The following is a 21,698-nucleotide window of genomic DNA, read 5'->3' as shown; positions in this document are numbered from 1 at the left end:
CCCTGCGGCTAATTTCAAGGACAGAACCATTCCCTAAGGAAAGAAAGGGACCTGGGCCTCCAATGACTTCACTCCCAACTCCTCCTCCAAACTCAACTCCTGCCTCCAGGCCTCAGAACCCGACCACTGCTGCTTGGTCTGCAATTCTCAGAAGCTCCCGAGTCACAGAATCACTGCCCCCACCCCCCTCCAGAGGTAATGAGAAGATCATACAAGACAACAAACAGGAGTACTCTTCTTTGTGAACCTCACCACTTACTATGTGCAAAACCCAGTCCCAAGTCTCTCCAGACTGCTTACTTGAACAAGACAAGAGATATGCCCAACCCAAGCAGCTCCACCCATCCTGTAAGGTAGGATTTCAGTGAATTGAAATCCCAGTGCTGTGATTTGCCAGCTGCAAATACTTAACCTTTCTTGTCTCTGGTTCTGTCTGTAAAAATGATCACCACCTTATAGGGTGTGTGATTGCTGGATGAAATGATGTACATAAGTGCTTAGCACCGTTTGTAGGACCTCATACGCCCTCAAATAGTTACTATTAGTTGCCTCCACCACAGAGAGAACAAAGAAATCAAAATATCAACTAAAAGCCATTCTTTCCAAAAACTTACTGCACAAATAACCACTCAACTAAAAGTTGAGACTAAAAGTCTTCTGGTCATCAGCAAGATTACAAAGTAACATTTAAGTTCAAGATTAATGCTGACAATTTAGATACTTGGAATTCTTCCCTTCTTTAATTAAATGTATTGGGTGACATTAGCTAATAACATTATAAGTTTCAAGTGTACAATTCTTTAATACCTCTTCTGTACGTTGCATTATGTGTTCACCACCCAAAGTCTAGTCTCCCTCCATCACCATAAAATATTTAACCCCTTTAACCTTTTCTATCTCCCCCCCCTACCCTTACCCTCTGGTAACCACCATTCTGTTGTCTCTCTGGAGGTTTGTTTTGTTGTTCATTTGTTGCTTGCTTATTTTTTTTAATTCTTTCATTGTGAAACATCTAAGCTTTAATGTATCTTTTACATTGTTAAGGCACTGAAATCTCTGGAAGAGTCAACTTTACAGAACCTTGTATCCTATACTTCCCCCTTGGCTTTAGAATACTTGTTAGAAAATGAACTGCTGCCACCCTTTAAAGGAGCACACACCTGGGGTGATGCCGACCTTCAAGTCTCCTTATTGGAGGCTCTTTAAAGTTCCAAAGCAGCTTGAAGCAGTGCTGTGTAGAGAGGCAGTCAATACAAAGTGGGAAAACTCTCAATGCCTGACCATCAGGTAAACCTCTTTAAAAATGAGAAAACAGATCCTCTCAGAAGTAAAATGGATGTGAATGTCAATCTATTAAAGGATAATGTCCTCTATCACCCAACTCCATCCTCAAATGATTCCCAAGGTCTTTGAAACAGGTATTATTCACAGACAGGGTTTACGAGTATATAAACCTAAGGTCTGATTTCCAACTGCAATCATTAAAAGAAAAATATGGATGCCATTCCTTTGAAATTCATATTATATTAGTATTTTACATTATACACTTATTTTCAGTCATAACTACAGTCATCAAATAAATTATAAAGCAACAGCCATTCTACAAGGGTACTTTTTATATGGCCTTTTTGCCAAGGTGATGAGAATTAAGATGTGTCTTAAATAGACCCATTCTGTCAATGCAAAAACAAAAATTTAAATGGTGAAATCAGAAAATATGAATGAGCTGCATAACTCTGGCCAATTTACCAAACAACATCACTTAACCCAAACACATGTTTCGGTGCGTTGTGGTTTCTCTCCCATGAACTACAATGACAACTCAACATTCCAACATAAAGGCCAAAGAATTTCTTTCTGAGACATGTTTCAGTGCTGAATTTTTCTAACTACTTAGAAAACATAAGAACATTTTAATGACCCCAACATAAAGGCCAAAGAATTTCTTTCTGTAACATGTTTCAGTGCTGAATTTTTCTAACTACTTAGAAAACATAAGAACATTTTAATGACCCCTCCTAAAAATTGAAAGTCATGCAACATAATTGGATAATAGCACACATCTATTTCTCTCCAAAACTAAAGTGTGACTCACAAAAATTGATGGCCATTTTTTTAAAATAATAGGAATGGAACCCTAATGACAGGTTTACTGATATAAATTCTAGTCAACCTGCCCCCAGAACTAGATCTCTGGCTGTCTGCTGTCTCCACTTGATGGCCCAATTATTTGCAAAGCAAAAACCCTTGTAATTTTCTAAATGTCGACTATCCATTTTTTTCCAAATGCACACCTACTATACTACAAGGAGCAAGGAATGGGCAATCAAGAGTGGATCCAGGAGAGGAAGGGTCAATTATTCTGTTTAATGATCGTGCTAAACACACCTGCTACCCATAAAACACATTCCCTCTCAGCAATGATCTGATCTGATGGTCACCTGTTAAGGAAAAAGCCCAGGGCTGCGAGGCAGAACCAGTGTAGGCATGAACACGAAAGTGACACATGAATTCTCTTTCTTCTGGAGGCCCAACATGGTCCAGCTTCAATTTGTTTTAACAGTAGAGCTGGCCAAAAAATTACTAAGAGGCACCGAACTCTGGCCAATCCCAATTTAAATAAAGAAACTAATCTGGAAGTAGCTAAACCCAAATCCTAGATACAATACTGTGGCCCTTCAACAACTGGCTCCTAAGGAGGCTGTTTACTTTTTTCCAACTGCATCTAGAACTTAAGAAATTAATGTTATTAATTGAATGCAGTTTAGTCACTATTGACATGTTTGGAGTATAATGTATATAATTTATATAGTCATATTTTTAAGTCAATCATTTGAACAAAAAGGAGAAGAGCCTACCTACCTGAAAACAATTATGTGCAAACATATAAGGCCTGACCATTAGGTTCACAAACTCGGTGCAACGATGTTGCTAACCTTTTTTTATATCAGAGGGATTATTCATTATGAATTTGTACCAACTGAACAAACAGTTAGCCAAGTTTACTATTTGTAAGTGCTGAAAAGGCTGCGTGAAAAAGTTAGATGACCTGAACTTCTCACCAACAATTCATGGCTCTTGCATCGCGACAATGCACCAGCTCACACGGCACTGTATGTGAGGGAGTTTTTAGCCAGTGAACAAATAACTGTATTGGAACACCCTCCCTACTCACCTGATCTGGCCCCCAATGATTTCTTTCTTTACCCAAAGATAAAGGAAATATTGAACGGAAGACATTTTGATGAGATTCAGGACATCAAGGGTAATATGACAACAGCTCTGATGGCCATTCCAGAAAAAGAGTTCCAAAATTGCTTTGAAGGGTGGACTAGGCGCTGGCATTGGTGCATAGCTTCCCAAGGGGAGTGCTTCGAAGGTGACAGTAGTGATATTCAGCAATGAGGTATGTAACACTTTTTTTTAGGATGAGTTCATAAACTTAATTGTCCCATCTTGTATGTCTTAATACATTCTGAGTGGACAAAATGTCCCATTTTTTTCTTCCTGTGTGTGTGTATGTATATTTTTACTGCATTATGAGATACGTCAATGGCTGTCACATCACATTCAACATGACAAATACACATTTTAAACAACAAAAAAATAAAAATTAGAGATTAGAAATCTACCAAATTTAATTTTATTCAAAGAGAAAATTAATACAGAAATGATTTAAATAAAAATGCCTCATCCAGGTAACACCAGGAAAAGATTACTTTTAAAAATTATTTCAATAAGTACTTAGAAGACTCAATGCTTGGAAACTTTAAAAAAGATTATAAACATAAGTATTTGCATTTCTGCCTTTGGAACACAGATACCTTGCATCTGTGTTTAATATACCCTAACTAGTCTATAAACAGTAAAACCAAGGCGCCTGGTTGTTTCTTCTGCCCTTCCTATGCTTTGGTTGGGTCCTCAATGTGGCACTGTTTGGGGACTCAAATATTGCTCACTGAAAAGCAGACGCCAAAAAAAACAATACATGAGTCCTAACTTGTAAGACATATTAACTGACACCCTTCTGCAAAGCCATGTGGACCAGATCCACACTAGTTCATTTTACAAATCATAAAGCAGAAAACTAACAGGCGAAAAATCATTTCATCAGTGTGGTACACAATGAGTGTGCCAGAAAAATCTTAAACATCTTTGTTATATGTAGAACACAATACACGTGAGCGCAAGACGCTATCTAAAGGTGAAAAAATTAACAATTTTCCAAGTTCCAAACTCAGATGACACTGGAGCCCAGACAAAGTGGAAAACTGAGTGACGAGGACAGAGTGCGGACTGAGGATGACATTCTCCACCCAAGGTGGGCAGCTGTTACTTTTCGCGGGTCAACTGTGGCAAGTGGGAAGACCAGCCCAGTGTTATCAGGTCTTCCGGGTTTTTCTGATAAGACAGAAAGATCCAGGATTTTATGTAAGTCTTCCAATTTGTAAAAATTGGCACCTAATTTATTTTTTTAACTATAAAGGTTAAAAAAGATGCCTTATGAAATACAACGAGTAGACAGTTCTCAAGTTCAGACGCATTTGAATTTGTTCATTTCATGCATCCTTCATCCATTCTGAAGGACTGACAGGCGCAGCGTGAACATGACACCTTCCCTGCTCTCCCAGAGTTTACAATGCACCCAGGTGAACAGTGCACTAAGCTGAAAACAACCATAATGGTAAACCACCATAGAGTTTAAAATTGCCATTATTTTGCGGTGCAACCTGCCACGCCAGTGTTTTTCCTTAATCCTCTCCTGTTTTGAAGGCAGCTCAGTTTCTACCATTTGAAGGATACTGACTACATGTTGTATCTTATTATTATTGTCTTTGGCTAATTAAATTCTAAACTGTCTCTCAACCTAGACAGCTCAGAGCTGTCATAATTATATGTCATATGTCGTAATTACTGTGGGTGCCACATATAACACCCTCTGATAATATGGCATCAACATTTTCCTTTATGAGACTGAGATTATACATAGGCTATGCCTTTTCGGAATCGTTTGTAGTGAGCAGAATTGGCAAACCTAAGGCAGAAAGGATTGTGAAATGAGACCACAGACCTGGATACACTCACACCCTTACTGAGAGTTAAAAGGAGGCCCTGAGAAGCAGGGTCGGCTGCCGGTGCTGCTGGGAAGTGAGTCTGGTTGAGGGGTGCTCACCATTTCCACCCTTGTACCTCTGCAGATTCCATGATTCTGAGGAACAGACATTAAGGGGCCACAGGTGGACCCCAGACTGGATGCATCAGAGGACAGACTGACTAACAAGAACACTGAATAGCAAAGGTTCCAGAAAAGAAGTCATAGAATGTAGTTTGTTTGGGGTGCCGCTAACCCTAGCTCTCCGCTATCCCTAAAGAGCTTTCTCAGTTCATAAAACAGAAACTGAGTACATTATATGCAAAGCTTTCATAGGAGCCCTAGACCTCACTTCAAGTGAGATCTCTGTGCAGGCTCAGCCTCGCCAGACACGTTCCTAGTCTGGTCTGTTCTCCTGCCCACCTATCCCCATCCATCCTCTGTGTGCCCAGCACACAGTCCCGTTCCCCAATGCAGGCACCACAGATGGGAGAGGTGGGGATTTAAACCACATTTTGTTCCCCAAATAGGATCCTCATTCCTTTAGGGCAAGAGCAGTTATCTTTGTTGCCAGCACCTATACAATACTGGCATAGAAGACATTTAATAAATGCTTCCTAAAATGAACAGATCTATTATTCAGTCACTCCTTAATTCAGTCATAAATCCTACCCTCTCACTCTTCCTTTCTACCCCAAATCTCGAAGAAAAAGAGAGCAACAATATGCAGAAGGCAGTTTGCAATAATAATTTTTTCTAAACATCTGCATGGGATGTGCATTTCTCATACACCTTGACGATGAAGAGTCTGACCCAACACTGAGCTTCCCCTACTTGGTTTTCCAAACCCAAACACATGACCAGCCTAAGTCTTTCAACTTTCAAACCGAGCCCCAGCTTCTCAATAGGATTCTATCATACAAGGAGCTGTTATATAACATTATTCAGCAATGATAGCTACAGCCTCTATTTTAACTGCCAGTCCCATTCTCATTTGAATACACGTCTTTTTCCTGGGACAAACTTCCCAAGAACTGTTTATTTTTCTACTCCATACTGATGGTAAACCTCTTTCTGGGGCCCATCCTCCCCCCCCCCCCCCCCCTCGCCCTCAGCCACAGTGGCTATCAGTATATTTAAAGAGTAAACCTGTGTGGTGAGAGGATTTGAGCTACTAAATACAAGAAGGGAGCTGTCAGGGGGAAAGTTATTAAGAAGATATCAACCAGAACAGAAAAGGTCACTGGATTAGTAGGAGAACCACAGCTGATGTAAAAGACATGCCGATGACGAGTCCCATCTGAACGTGGAAAGTTTTAATATGTTTAATGTGCTGTCTGGAAAAGTGTACTCAAAGGAATGCTCCAGGACAACTCTGGCTGTCTATTCTGTCTAGGAGAAACAAAGGGTTTCAAAAAGAAGTAACAAAAGGAAGGGAAAAAAACTCACTCTCAGTAAAATGACACGCTAAATGCTGATCAACAGGAATCGGCAAAGTCAAAAGAACTGGACATGGCTCAGGCAACTGTCACCTCCCAACTTCCAGGGCAAGCTTGTTAACATGCTCGCCTGAGCTGGCAGGAGAGACAAATTTTCTGTTTACATTTAAGAAGCTCTGCTTCCTAAAGAAGAAGCATTAAGAACACTCATTAGCAATTAATGTTCTGTAAGCTTAAAAGAAGTAAGCAATATGATCAACAAGACATTTGCTAGGTGCCCTCTAAGATGTGCTAAGTGCGAGCCAGGACAAAGACGCATCTCACTCAATCCCCACCACACTGGCCCCTAATGAGTACATCCTGAGAAGAGTCACTGAGAAGATAAGAATATAACGTGCCATACCACCCTCATGAAGGTTAGTGCCACACACAAAACCTCAGGTCAAAACCTGATTTTTGTAACTCAAATAGTATGCAGTTAGGCATACAAAGGGGAGCAAACTTTATTTAGTTAGCTATGTTACCTATTGAGAGTGGAAGAAATTATAGTTAGAGAAGCAGAGGTATTTTATTAAAAAACAATGGTTCAAAATAAAGCTGTTTAATTTCACTCCTACAGTAAGTATATATCCAAGAGAAATGAAAACATGTATCCATGTGAAACTTTGCATATAAATGTTCACAGAAGCATTATTCATAATAGCCAAAGACTGGAAACAACCCAAATGTCCATCAACTCATGAATGGATAAATAAAATGTGGTATATCCATACCATGGAATGTTATTTGGCAATAAATTTGGCATGCAGTACTGATACATGCTATAACATGAACCTTGAAAACATCATGCTAAGTGAAAGAAGCCAGAAATAAAAGACCACATATTGCATGATTTCATTTACATAAATGTCCAAAATGGGGAAATTACCTACAGAGACAGAAAACTTATTAGTGGTTGCCTAAGAATGGGCGGGGGGCGGGGGGGAGGGGTGGGGGAGGGGACGGGGGAGAAGAGAATGGAAAGTGACTGCTACAGAGTATCTAAAATTAACTGTAGTCATGGTTGCACCATTCTGTGCATATAGTAAATTCCATCGACTTGTATACTTTTATTTTACTAAGGGAATTACATAGCATGTAGATTATATCTGTTAAATAAGTGAAGCTGTTAAGTTGCTTCTGTCTACATTGTTACTGCTGCTCTTGTTCATTAAGTAGGTGGCAATTTTGTTTTTTAATCTTCATTTATAATGAGGATGGCTTTTCACTTTAAGAATCATCCTTTTCCTGCTACCTATATAAAATGACAAACCAAGGTTTCAAACTTAACATGACTTCAGATAATGAAAATTAACAGTGTCTCTTATATGGAGAGCCAGAACAGAGCAGAGAATCTTGCCAAGAACTCATACAAATTAAATCCAGAAACCATCAGGACAGAAATCAGGAGGAGAGCGGCTGTGGGGACAGAAGAGCTTTCTCATAACTGTGGTGGTTCTTTTGCATGTATAGAAATGTTTAGAATGTACTCAACACAGCTGCAAAGTATTAAGAATACTGTAAACACATACAAGGTAAGCTCCTCACAGAAGTGGAGAGGCAGCGCTCTGCAGCCAGTGGGCGGCTCTTTACAACACTGTATTTTGAGAGGTGGCACAAGTGCTGCCTCCCTTAAAATGTCAGCCCCCAAGGGCCTGCGGGACAATGCCTGCAATCTTCGTCACTGAAGTCATTCAACCCTGTGCCTCCCACAGGTCCTTGTAAAGGGGGAAAAGTGTTGCCTCAGAGGACTAGCAGGAGAAAAGCCTCAGAAAACATCAGTATGGGTAATGTTCTTTGACATGTCCCTGTGTCCTAAATCCTTTAACACAGAACCCCTGAGCACCACATCACAGGCGCCTAAAAGCAAACCAACAGGTGCTACAGGCAAGCACTCTAAACTCACGCAGCCCCAGATTTCTGGGTCCCTGGGTCCTTACTTTTGGTGCTTGAGCTTTTGGGTCACCCCCATCCCTCCCCTCTTTCCTCTACCTCCTGGAAAAATGATGGCATTTTCCCATCATTTTGGTTTTACTTGCTCCCTGGGTCTGTCTCCCCTTTGTGCCTTAGCCCCATTTCCACACCGTCCTCGAGAACATTATCACACTTAACTAGGCCAAAAGGAAAGAGCAGAGGCTTGAGAGAATAAGAGAGACACAGGATGGGAACTCTGCGGGCAGAAAAATGAAGAAAACTGTCAGGCACATAGGCCACTACCTAGGCTAAACCCATGACACCACAGGCAACATCAAGGCATGACAAGCCTTGGATTGGTCTGTGAGAGGGTCGTTTCAAACCCACTCTGCCCACTTAACAACTGTGTCCCATTAAGGGAAATTTAGGGTCGATGCCAATCAATAGCTTGGCCCACATAACCTATAAATATTAATGTTTCTAGCACAAACATACAGAGGGTGCCAAAAAAATGTATACACATTTTAAGAAAAGAAAAAATTGTATTAAAGTTGTAATACTTAATACATACCAATAACAAAAGACGAATACAGGTCATGTGTATACATGTTTTTTGGCACCCCTGGTATTTATTAATTAGAAAGACAAACATTTCCTTCCAGTGAGATTTTTCTTTTTAGAGTTAAGTGTACTCTAGTTTGAGAAAGCTTGATATTTGACTGTTTATAAAACAGATAAATTAATAGATTTTTCCCTTTCTTGACTTTACAGAAAAATTCCCAGATGAAATGAAAATGCTGTTTTATAAAACAAAATTAAGCGGCTTCTATTTAGACTTGAGGTGGGCATACAGGATCGGGGAATGCCACGTGGCCTTCTGAGGAGGTCCAGTCTTTTCAGTCATTTCTAGGAACAAAGAAGTTTACTTCTGAACAGAAAATTGGAAAATTCTGTAACTAAGGGCTCTGTATGCTGGCTCATAATCTATAAAAAGCTGTTCTGTGCAAAATGAATTATAGAAATGAGGAAGAAATCATCAAAACATTAAAACAATGCACAATAATATGGATGGGGGCTCAGGTCTCCTGCGAACATATGCAAACAGGAATCAGGTGACTACATATGCGAGAGCTAGGATGCTTTCCATGTTTAGTCACAATTTGGAATACCTTGTCTTTTATTATCCTTTTAATTAGTGAAGGGAAAGGAGACCAAACGCTGCATCTTGAAATTATCCATACTTTGTGACCTTCCCATGAGTGGCTGGAACCCACAGTGGAAGAATGATGAAGAGAGGCAAGCACTAAACATGTAAGGCTGACAGGCCTGGTACCGCACTTGGATTTTATTCTAGGTGTAACAGGACAGCTTTAAGCGGGGCAGTGACATGACGCAAAGTATATTTTTAGAAGATCATTCAGAAGACTGCTGTGTGGTAGTTACAGGGTAGGCGTTCTGGTGGGGCCATCCCACCAGAGGTGAGAGGTGTGGGCCTAGAGTCCAGCAGTGGTAGTGGAAAGGAAATGGACATGGCAAAGTATGGTTTCAGCAAATGTTCCTGAGATAAAGCCAACAGGACTTGCTGACGGACGGGAATAGAAAGGTGAGAAAATACAAATGAAGACTCTGGCGTTGAAGAGCAATGGAGGTAAGGAAGCAGAGACTCTATCTGGGACTTCTGATGCAAAGGGGAGTAGAGATGTGAGGTGGTAACTGGACGGGGACGTGAAGTCAAGGGAGGGGATTTTGTTTTGTTGGGTAGGGGAGAGCTGTAGCTGTTTACGTGTTTAAGATAAAAGACACTACAGTATGTTGGTAGAAACGATCCGGCAGAGAGAGAGGCTGAGGAGTCAGGAAGGGAGATCAGTGCATCAGTTGTTAGAGGGATGAAATTTATTCAACTGACAAACATGTATTGAGCACCTATTAATGTTCTTTGTTCTTACAAGGTTTACAGTCTAATGCAGGAGAAAGTAATAGAAATAAATTACTGAGCAGCAAAATGATCCCATAGAGGTAAATACAAAGTATTACTGTACTATGATAGATACTATGATAGATTGGGGGTGGGGAGCAAGGTCCTGATGCCACCAAAATGGCTGAGTGACTTATTTGAAGTATTCATGTGTTTTGGGTAAATATTTTTTAAGCAATTGTTTCCAATTCTACTTTTTATAAGACAAAGACTTTTATTTTTATGCTTCTAAAGAATTGCACAAATACAAAAATGACATTTATTTAAAGACTGAGCAAATCCAGTTTTCGTAGTCAATAAAAACAAAAAAATTAATGTTGTCCGAGATAATACTTCAGTCTCTAATAATTTTTAAAAGTTTTGCTTACTGTTTAAAATGTTTCCCAAATGCTACATGAATGAGTTCACAAATAACTTGTCTATTCTGTAATGTGAAGTAACCACAGGCTCTGCATTTGGAAGGGCTGCTCCAGGAGCCAGGGTGGGTTCACAGGGACCAGTGCCATCTGACCAAGGTCAGTCACCCCGTGTGCGATCACAACCTGACTCACCCTCTCAGTGTCCTGCTCTGGCCAACCAGGCAAACCAGTCAAGCACAATATATGACATGAGCAAACATTTTATTCCAAAGACTTGTACATATTTTCATAATGACTCATTTCAAAAAATGAGACTTTCGTGATGCTTTAAGAACACTAACTGGATGAGGTAAGATTTGCTGTGTTCAAAAACCACAATTTCTGATATTTAAAAAAAACACATAGTAATGCTAAAACAAAAACACTGACCTCTAGAACTACTAATGATCCGAACCACAGATCTTTGATTCTCAAAATAAAACAATTCCTGGGTTCGTGTTTTCCCCTTAGACAATTTGCCCTCAGTTTCCCTCTGACCGCACCAACCTGCTGAGCTGCATCTCCATTCACCAAGTGAGGCATCATGGCTACCTCTCCGTTCAGCAGTGGTGGCAATTCCAGAGGGATTTGGTCGGTCATCATCATTGTGACGTACATTCATGGAGAACTTCCCTCAATTGGCTCCCTGCAAAAGAAACACCATTTTTAAAACAAGAACTCAGGACCACAAAATCGCCTATAACAATACTTTAAATGCTCCGTCTTGAGATCAGCTGAAATTCAGATTCTTCTATCACACTGTTGTATCACTGCGTCAGGCCCGAGGAGGGTTAAAGCACAAAGAACAGCCTCAACTAGGAGATCACAGACTTGAGGCTCCAAGAAGCCATGCAAACCCAACCTCCCATGCCTGGACTTTGTCATTTAGTTATAAATTTTAAAAATATATGAAGAATAGTAACTACCCTTCCCCAGGGACCTTTCTGAGGATAAACAAGATAATAATTTTGAGAAAGTAAAGTGTCAAACAAAAACTGGTGGTATCACCCTTAAAGTAATTACAGAAAATAAAAGTCAAAGAGAATGACCTGTAAAAGCAGTTGTTCTCTTTTATTAGGATCAAAATAAGCCGTTAATCCAAGGAAGTAAATAAAAGTTAACTACCTATACTTGAATTGTTGCAATTTCTGACCTTGCCATTCATTTGGTAATTAATCATGTTCTAATTATCTCTCACCCACGATTTTCTTGGATGGAATTTAACTGTTGTATATTTACATCTTTATTACTTGTGCACTTCTTGAGCTTCCCTGTATTTCAGAGAGTACACATGGCCCCTATGGACCCTTGTGCAGAGTAGGGCTGAAAGGTAGATTCCATTGTTTCCACACAATAAATGATTTTCATACAAGTATTCAAAACAACACAAAGCCCACTTTTGTTCCGTAATAGTACTTGGTCACCAATATCTAGTTTTTGAATACAACAGCAGGAAAATAACAATCAATTCCTATTTAAAATCATTTAACTTATTCTTTAAGAAGTATAATATTTACATAACCTTCACTTATGTCTAAAATTTTTAGCACATAAAGTTTTAATAGCATGGATAGAAAAACAATAAATAAATATACACACACACTTTTTTAAGTCAGTTCAAAAACCAATTGCCACTTAATTCAGTTAGATTTTTTTATCATTCCTAGTAAGTCCCCCAAAATTTCAAATTCAAGGGTATTTGGTCAATGAACCTTTAATACTCAATATCTAAATCAGGCAAAACAAGGGGGCAAATCCTTTCATGACTGTCTCAAATGTGTCTCTCTCAAGTGTGATCGAAAGAAAATATTTCTTCTCATTTGTAACCACCTCCATTCTGATTCAATATACCTTCCACCCCCAATCCCACTGAAGAGAAACTCCTTGCATGGAAGTACGAAATGATGCATAAAAGCCACCCAAGAGATTGTAAACTTTTTTATTCTGAATAGGTAAAATTTTACACTATTTATTATAACCCCATTTGGAGAAACTAATTATTTTAAGCACCAAACAACGAAGTCTTTTCCCAACTAGGAAAGCACGTTCTATAATAACAGGTCTTATAATTCAGTGTTAATAGTACCATCATGCTGTTTTATGAGGCAATTACTCAGTTCCTAGGCAAATAAAATTACAAAACCCAAAGCCCAAGTTTATCCTGATGTAGGAAACTGATTCTTCCACAATAAAACCCAGACGATTCCAGTGACACTGTCATAGCATCACTTTGGTTTACAGTAGGTCAAATGATGGAGTACTGATGTCCATTTCAACTTTATTTCTAATCTGCTGCATCCTTCTAGTGCATGAGGAAAGAATAGCCACTTTTCCTCAGACTGATGAAATTACAAAGGCTTGTTTCCGCTTAAGTACAATGTCGTATTTAATGTTGCTTCAAAAGTGTAGGCTGAACACACAGGGCAGTAGTTTACATTAGGGGTGTGCGGGTCCAGACACTCCATGCTCACGTCCACTGTTTCCTCACTCCTCCCCAGGAAGAGCTCCAAGGCACTTGCTGGTGAGGTTATGGTGCGGATTATGGTTCTGTCCCCTCTCCCTTCTCCCCTGCTACGTAGTGAGTGCCAGAGCCCTCATCTACGTGGGACAGTCCTGGTAGCTCACAAATAAGCAAAGATGGATGGAACCTGCTCTCCCTTTTTTCACTCAATAAAGCAGCAGGAGTAAACTGATTTCAAGGCCTGCCCCTAGATCCTTTCAGCCTCTAGGTCCTTCCATTACCCCAGAGGACAGGAAATGATACAAGTTTGGGGGTAGGGGAGGGGGTGGGATGGAGGTCCTTAGTCAGAACCTGCTTTGAGAGGAAGCTATTTAGGCTCCACACGGTCCAACCCAGATAACTAAAGTTGTCAATATTGGGGTTTGAGATTCAAATTGACTTCACAATGCTATTTTGTTCCAACTTCTCATTGTTTCTTGGTGCGGAAGGGGGAACCACAGGTATTGGGTAGGAGGAGATAACTGTGACCTGGTACATAATTCAGGCATTCCTGGTCCTCTGTCCCTAACACCAAAGACTGTCTCAACACCAATATTATGTCTAACACTGACAGTTCCAATTTAAAATCCCGTTAAATAATGGCACTTGCTATTAACAAGTGCCGTTACAGCAATCTAGCCCCCATAAGTAGCACTCTGCAGGACAGGTGTCGAGTCCAAACGAGGGAGTTAGAGTCTAGGTTACGCAAGTGTAGTGTAAGAGCATATGTGGGGAGCCACGGTTTCTTGCAACCCTGAACCTTGCAGACTGGCTCGGTTTCTGCCCCCATAACATTGTCTCTGCCTTATCTGAGAGGCGCCTAACGGCTGCTGAGGAATGTGGTGGAAACGGCCAGTTCCCGGACACAGAAGACTAAGGGCTTTCTGGACAATTGGTAGGTTCTGTCTCCTTGAGATATTTACTTTTGTGAGTTTCAGTGACCTTGTATCTTCTATGTCAAAGTAAGGTTGAGGCTGGAAAGATTTACTTTCACTGAGATAATGCATATCTTCTTCGTTTAACTGCACGTACTCAAATTGTATATATTGGTTAGAGATAATAAACTCAGGGCTTCAGCATGACTGAAGACCGGCTGCATTAGCATTTGTGTGTGTCTTTTATTTCATTCCCACTCCCCCATTCAGGTACTGATCGACTCGTGGCGGCTGGCCCGTCACAAGCATATGCCCCTACCCGCCCACGAGGTCTTACAGACATAGGTGGCAGAGCACGGAGACCCACGCGGAGTTGCAAAAATCCCCAAAGAAACCCAGTCCACTGGTACAAAGAGATAATTGTATTTGCTTTTGAACACTATACAGGCAACTTTGGGAAACGCAATTATGCCATAAAGAACAAGATGCCTGAATCCTTTTTTTTTCCCCTACTAGATCATGGCTAGTTATCTCACAGATGTGCGGAACTTATTGCAGATTACTAGGAGGCAACCACGGGAGGGAAAGCCACGAAGAATTGTACATTTTTAAAAAGTCAACTGTATGTAGTCACTCCTTAGACAGCATAGAGTGGGAACTTATAAACATCATACACTCCTAATGACTCAACTCAATCACCCAAACACTGTACCCTTTCATCACAGAGAAAAATGGAAGGATGAGTGAAGTGAATAAAAGCCATTGAGAACCCAGCCACAAGCCTCACTTCTCATAACCAAAGTTGTTGATCCTCTTTTCTCTAGGCCACCAGCCGTTTGCTAAAATCCAAGGCTTGTTTTCTAAGCCCTAAGAGTTTCACCAAAGGTAAACCAGACTTTATTCTTACTGGAAGGCCAGGTAAGAGATTCATCTAGATGGGGTGGTTCACACAGCCGACAATGTTTAAATACCCATTTCTACACTCCACACACATACACAGGATACTGTCATTGGCCTAGAATGCAAGGGACCTACGGAAAGGAGAATAAATTATCTCTAGGCAAGAGAATGACCCGCTATTAACAAGACACTGACTGCCAACCTGTCCTTTAATGATCATGAACAGAAACAATTCAGTGACAGGGACGGTAGAAAGAACAAGGGAAAAGGCAGGGACGATTGTGAAAGTCCACAGATGCAAAACACACAACTTAAGATACACAGTAGTGTCTACTTGGTTATTTCCTAGTGACGAAGGGAGAAAAAGTAATTAGTTTTCCCAATGCAAACAGAAAGTCAAATAATCAGGTTGTGAATTGGGACAACTACTCGGCCTTCACATTGACAGTCACAGAAGGTTAAGTCAGACCAGGAGACGTGGGGAAGCTTGCCATGCATCGATCATTCAATGGTGACAGCTCCCCCCCAAAGTGAGTCTCCTCTCTGCTTCGGCTGGTGACCCAGATAAAACTACGTGTACTCACTTCAACAGGTATGTCTCAAGCCCACTGCTTTGAGGAGACCTAGAGGAGGTGACATGCCTGACAGAGTTGACGAAACTTTTTAAGTGAAATTAAAAGATGAAGCAATCAATGTGGAAGGCCAACTATCCAAACACTGAGCTCAGAGACCAAAACTTGCTTCACTTGTAATGACTGTGGATGGAAGTTACACATTTTCTTACTTTGTTATAGAGCAAGCTAGCCAAAAATGGATTTTCTTCTTTGGGATGGAGGGTCATTGTTTACAACAACGTGTTCAGCCCTAAGATGAGGTACTACAGAGTTACTGAAGCACTGTGATCTTACATAGCCAGAGAAATTCACCCCTCATTTGAGTTATGTTTGATTTGTACTTTTTTTTTCCCTCTCTTCCTCATTAGGCAGTGCCACAAACTGCACCCCCTCAAATTTGAGGGCCATATCCTGAATGGGCTTTCACATCTTCCTTGGGCTGGGAAGCCAGACTATTAGCTGTACCCATACAGAGAGAGGAACGGTCTCTGTGGGGTCCCACAAGCTCCCCATAGGCCTGCCCCATCTCCTTGACCACCTGAATTATCAGCTCAGAGGAAAGCTCAGGGGCCAAACTGTGATCTCTGGATAACTGAGCTGTAACTGTTTTTCTTTTCAGTCAAAACATCTCTTGAAAAACCACACCGAAAAAATACGTTCCTGGTCTGAGGTCCTTCTTCCCTGGACAGATGTGCGTCTGAGCTGGCCAAATCTGTCACACAACTCATGTGTTTCATTCAAGGCAATACCACTTCCACACCCCTGCCCTCACACAACACAGTTCTTATAATGAATGAATCCATTCTTTAAACCACTCCACTTTACAAATGAATAAATGTACTATGAAACTAATCAGAACAAATATATGATAGATTATCTCTACTAGAAGACTTTTTACTAATCCTCTGAACTTTTCTCTTTGTTTTCACACAGAGCTCCCAGATTTCGCTCCTATTCTTTATTTTGTCTTCCCCATACTCCCATTTCAAAGAATTTGGTAACAACCACAGGCCCTCACAACTTCTCCCCCTAACCACACATCCTAACACTAAACCACAAGTGCTTCATGCCCGGCCAGTTCTGCTCTTTAGATTGACAAGGCAAGGAGGCCACGTGAGCATTTGTGGTTACCCCCCCACCACCCCAAGAGAGCAAGTCATTTGTTAGCTTCATTACCTGCAAGCAAGGCCCAGTATTACTACATGAACTCCCGCACTAATGGCAGGGGTGGAGGCTGGGCACTCTGAAAACAAAATGAACAGATCCTCACTGTTAGTAAGACATTTAATTCCATCCAAATATGCCCCCAAAGCTTTTAAAGAACACCTTACTTTAAAAGAATATTACAAAGGGTCTTCAGTTTTTACATTACTCTAGGCAACTGGCTTATTACTTTTTCCTCTTACTTTCCTTCCCCCACTCCAAGATTGAAAGGTTTTCCATGGTATTTTGGCCCCAGCCTATACTAAGAAACATACTGGCCAAATTCATGAAAAACCTGATTCTCAGGAGAGAACCACTGATCCATTTCCAAAGGCCAGAGAAAGCAATTATATACTAGGAAGAATTCTAACTTGAAAAAAACTAAAGGCCTAATCACTGCTGGGAAGGATTTCAGTCTGTGAACCTGGCCTTCAAATTACTAACAACATGTCCTGGTCCTCACTTCACAGGCCAATGACCCAAATTTCCTTACATTAATTCAAGATGTGAGTTACAGTACAGTACGCAAATTAGTTTCAGATGACAAAAGGAAAAGAAACGTAACAACACTAGAAGGAACAAAGCATAACCGTCAGAACCAAATGAGCTGGCCCAGCAGGATGAAACAATGACGCCTGAGTTAAATATCTCAAGTCGAGGCTGAAGCACAGACCCCCACACTACTTCACCTACACTCTGACGTGGCTTCGGACTGACTTCTACACTACGCGAGGGGACGTGTTAAAAAGATATGATAAGGGAACCAAGAATTAGAACGCACATGATCAGTTTTAACTTTTTGCTTCCAATCTGCAATTCAAAGTGCATTTCTAGAAACCAAATGGGTTTCTTGATGAATGGGAATTGTTGGAAAATCATCAATGACAGAGACATGTAAAGCAATGAAGTCAATAAAAAACAAATCTAATAAATATTAGTAAGTCATCTTCAGAATTCATACCACTAAAGTTAATTCCATAAAGTCTGTGTCTTTTCCAATAAAATATCGATTAACCAATCACCTTCACATAATCTAAACAGCATCTAAACATTTTGCTTGCTGCATGCTTATTCAGTAGCCTGAGAAAAATATTGTCATGGGCACATTAGTAAAATCAGAGCTTGATTCATATTTCGAGAAAGTTTCCTTCTCTATTAAAAATACCAATTGACCTAAGCTGTACTTTACATCCCTGTCACTGTTTTTATAACTGGCAATTTGTACTTAATCCCTTCCTCTTTTTTAACCCCACACCCCTTCCCATCTGGCAACCATTAAAATGTTCTCTGTAACTATGAGTTTATTTCTGTTTTGTTTGTTTGTTTGTTTTGGGTTTTTTTAGATTCCACATGTGAGATCATAAAAAAATAAATAAAAATAAAAAATACCAATTGACTTCTACTAGTGAAAATCTATTGGGGGGCCAAGTTTCAGAAAACTGTCAGAAACATAACCAGAGAAATGTCCAAGCCATTTGTATGTAGTAATAAGGAAAACAAACTTTTTCTCCTGATTCAATAAGGCAAGAAAAATCCCGTCCGTAGTCAAAATGACAATCTGACAAACTTATTGAACCACCGAAAACAGAGGTTTTGTTTTGCTGTGTTGTGTTTGGGGCAGAGGAGTTTGAGGGGTTACTAAGAAATCACTGTAGTCCCTTTGAAAACAATGTAACTACCAGACAGCTTATGTTTTATAAGTGATTACAAGTTTCTAAATGGCTTCTAATATAAAACCTAAGCCTAATAAAACTTAATTTATTATGACAAACATTTGTGCAGTTGATTTACACTTGTTTCTGCCATGGTTGTTGTAAAAAAGAAAAGTCTAGGCAAGTCAAAATTTGACAATCACTGTAACACAGAAAAAAGAAACAAAACCTGCTTTCATGAACCTCCCCTCATACAGGTGGCCTTTATGTATTTATGTCATCAGTCACAAGGACCGACACCTTCCTAATGTGTGCAGTCGTCATTTCTAAGCTTTATTAGCAAGATTTAGAAAGACATGAAAGAGGGAAACAGAAAGGTATGTAAAGAGAGGGAAGGGAGAAGAAGACAATAAGAAAAAAGTCAGTTGTACACATTCCTACAACTCATGGGAGGTCCAAGTATCATTTACTATTTAATTTCCTCAACATAAAAACCTCTATCCTTTCTGCTCCATGCTGGTTTTGAAAGACAAAGCCCTTGACTGATTATTTCAAAATTGAGAAACTCTGAAAACAGTTGTCATTTCTAGCCTTCTAAGCAAAGGTAAAAACAATGTTCTGATCATTGCTGTGGAACCACCAACAGCACCAACAGAAAAAAAAAAAAAAAAAAGGATTAAAACAAAATAGAAACCCTGTGCATCTTCTTTACCTCTGAAACTGAGAAAAGTCTGTTTCTCTGTCAACACACGGCTGCCCATTTCTGCCACTTCCCTGCTACCATGAGGGAGCTTTTCGTTCCCTTCCCAGTAACACTCACCCAGGGCCGGTGGCGCTGTCTCAGACCACGTGGGATTAGCATGTGGACATGTATGACCCTGACGGGGGGGGGGGGGGGCACGGCCACTGGGCACAAGAAAGCTGGGGTGGGTTCCGGGCTTTTCCTTGCACTCGCCCGGTCCTGTTCACGTTGGGTAACCATGAGGACAGGTACTTGAGACAAACACTCATTTTTGCTTTTTTGAAAATTAAAGTGTGCCCCCCCAAAAAAGGGGAGGATATGAAAAGGGTCTAAGGATTTTTATTAGAATTTTTCACAGTCCCTCCACTAAAAACTGGTCAAAGGACCAGTGTGTTATGGATCCCAGGACTGAGTATTGGAAAATCTGAGTTCTAATCAGGGGTTGCCAATAATTAGCTCTGAACTTGAGCCATTAATTAGTTCCTTTTATAAAATGACAGAATTACAGATTAGCCTTTAAGGTTCCTTTCTGCTCTTACCAGACTGGGTTTCAAACATCACTGTCTACCGTGCTTACTTAACACAGATTAAATTAAAGCTTAAACTCTTTTTAAAGAGAGGTTTACACCATCTCTAAAAACCTGTCTGTTAGTTTCTCTTACATGTATGAATATAACCTGAGCCTTCTGCATGAGAGAGAAAGAATCTACATAAAATGTTGAGAAAAAAGAATGTCCTGAGCAGAGTGTAGTACTTGTATAATCACTGTGTTTTCATGCCAGTGAAATCTAATTTTACAGCTGCGTTCTGTACAGCTGGAAGAAAGACTCTTGCCATGGCTTGCCACTTGAATGAAAGACGGAGTGGTGATAGCTGTTCATGCAGAAAAACCTCTCGAGACATGAGCAGTACCTGGAGGTATGCACCCAGCTGGTTGGTTGAGGCACAAATAGTCTGGAATTTGTCTTCTTGTCTGATATGGGTTCATTAGTGAAGTTAAACCACAGTTGTCTGAAAAAGTTCTTAACCTTAAAAACAGTCGTGCGTTTTTGAATCCAATTATAAACACAGGAGATTTCGGTGGCAACATTTAAATCCACACAGAAATCTTGTGAAATCCAGTTTTTAAATTAAAAACACCATCACCACTCTGGACTAAAATAATGACAAATGGTTCAAGCAACAAATAAAAACAGAATTGCCCACTGTGCTCCAGAGAGCAAGCAGGAATGCCATAGTCTAATGGACAAGGCCCTGCCTTCAAGAATCCATAGCTGCCTCTTTTTTCAATTACAGTTGACACTTTAGTTTCAGGTGTACAACACAGTGAACAGACATTTATGTACCTTATGAAGTGATCGCCCCGGTAAGTCTAGTACCCGTCTGGCACCACACACAGTTATTACACTATTAATGACTATATTCCTTATGCTATAATGTTTTTAAAAAATGCTTTTCTATAATTTGACTTTGCTTAAATGGCAAAGCATAGTCGTGTCTGAAAAGTACTCAAAACTCCCATATTAGCAAGGCATTATTTTCTGAAGGGGGGGGGCAGATCTGCATATCTAAGGATTATATGTAAACATTGTAAGTAATCTGAGACCTCTTTCATGCTTCTCCATGAATATACAGAGGTTGCTTCCATAGCCTCCCAATATCCCCAAAATCTTTAAGGAAACATAAAAACTAAAGGAAAAAAATTACATCACTGTAGATACATAATCTCTGGACTTCAGATCCACATCCACACATAAATCACTGCTCAGTTTTGCAAATACTATCAGCTAAAAGGGAAAGGGCTCTGTCCACACAAATAAGTTTACCAACCAAAGGTTCATTTGCTTTGTTCACTGTTTTTAAATGGCATTTAAAGAAGTTTGCAGACATGATTGGATATTTTTATTGGAACACATAGACTCCAGATACACTCAGCACAATAAATCTCACACCCCTCACTGACACCCAAGGATGAAAGTCTAGCATCTAACAAGGAAACATTCCAAAACCATGAGTCCTTATTTTCACACATATCCAAGCTAACTTTGCCACATATTTTATCTATGGATGGGAATAACTGAAAATGTGTTCTCAGTGAAATTCAGAATTGTATGGCTGTTTCTTTATATCTTTTTCTACAGAATATTAAAGAAAAGGCCTAGAAACCCATAGTCTGAGAAGGGAAAAGGTCACTTCTAAAGCCCTCTCCAGGACGAGGTCTTCCCACCTCCTGACCGACTCCAAACTGCATGGGAGGTAGAAAGAGATGAGATGGGAAGTCAGAAGACATGCTCGCCTTCCCGTCACAGGCCGTCCGGCCCTCCCGCCTGCCTGGAGCCCCCACAGCACTTTGAC

The 21,698-nt window shown here is 40.3% G+C and overlaps 1 protein-coding gene across 2 annotated transcripts in view; it reads right to left on the bottom strand.

Moving 5' to 3' along the window:
* FNDC3B (fibronectin type III domain containing 3B) overlaps positions 1–21,698 on the bottom strand; it is a 320,977-nt gene that overhangs the window by 241,504 nt on the left and 57,775 nt on the right. For both annotated transcript variants that reach the window (XM_019735100.3, XM_019735095.3), the window contains exon 2: positions 11,365–11,503. In XM_019735100.3, coding sequence (XP_019590659.3) covers positions 11,365–11,475 — 111 coding nt within the window. In that variant the 5' untranslated portion in view covers positions 11,476–11,503. The remainder of the gene's footprint in view (positions 1–11,364; positions 11,504–21,698) is intronic.

Source organism: Rhinolophus sinicus, chromosome 17, assembly GCF_057876585.1.
Source record: "Rhinolophus sinicus isolate RSI-liver-muscle chromosome 17, RSI-T2T, whole genome shotgun sequence".
Taxonomy (NCBI): Eukaryota; Metazoa; Chordata; class Mammalia; order Chiroptera; family Rhinolophidae; genus Rhinolophus; species Rhinolophus sinicus.
The sequence above is the reverse complement of the archived record's forward strand: the minus strand, read 5'-3'. Positions and strand labels throughout refer to the sequence as shown.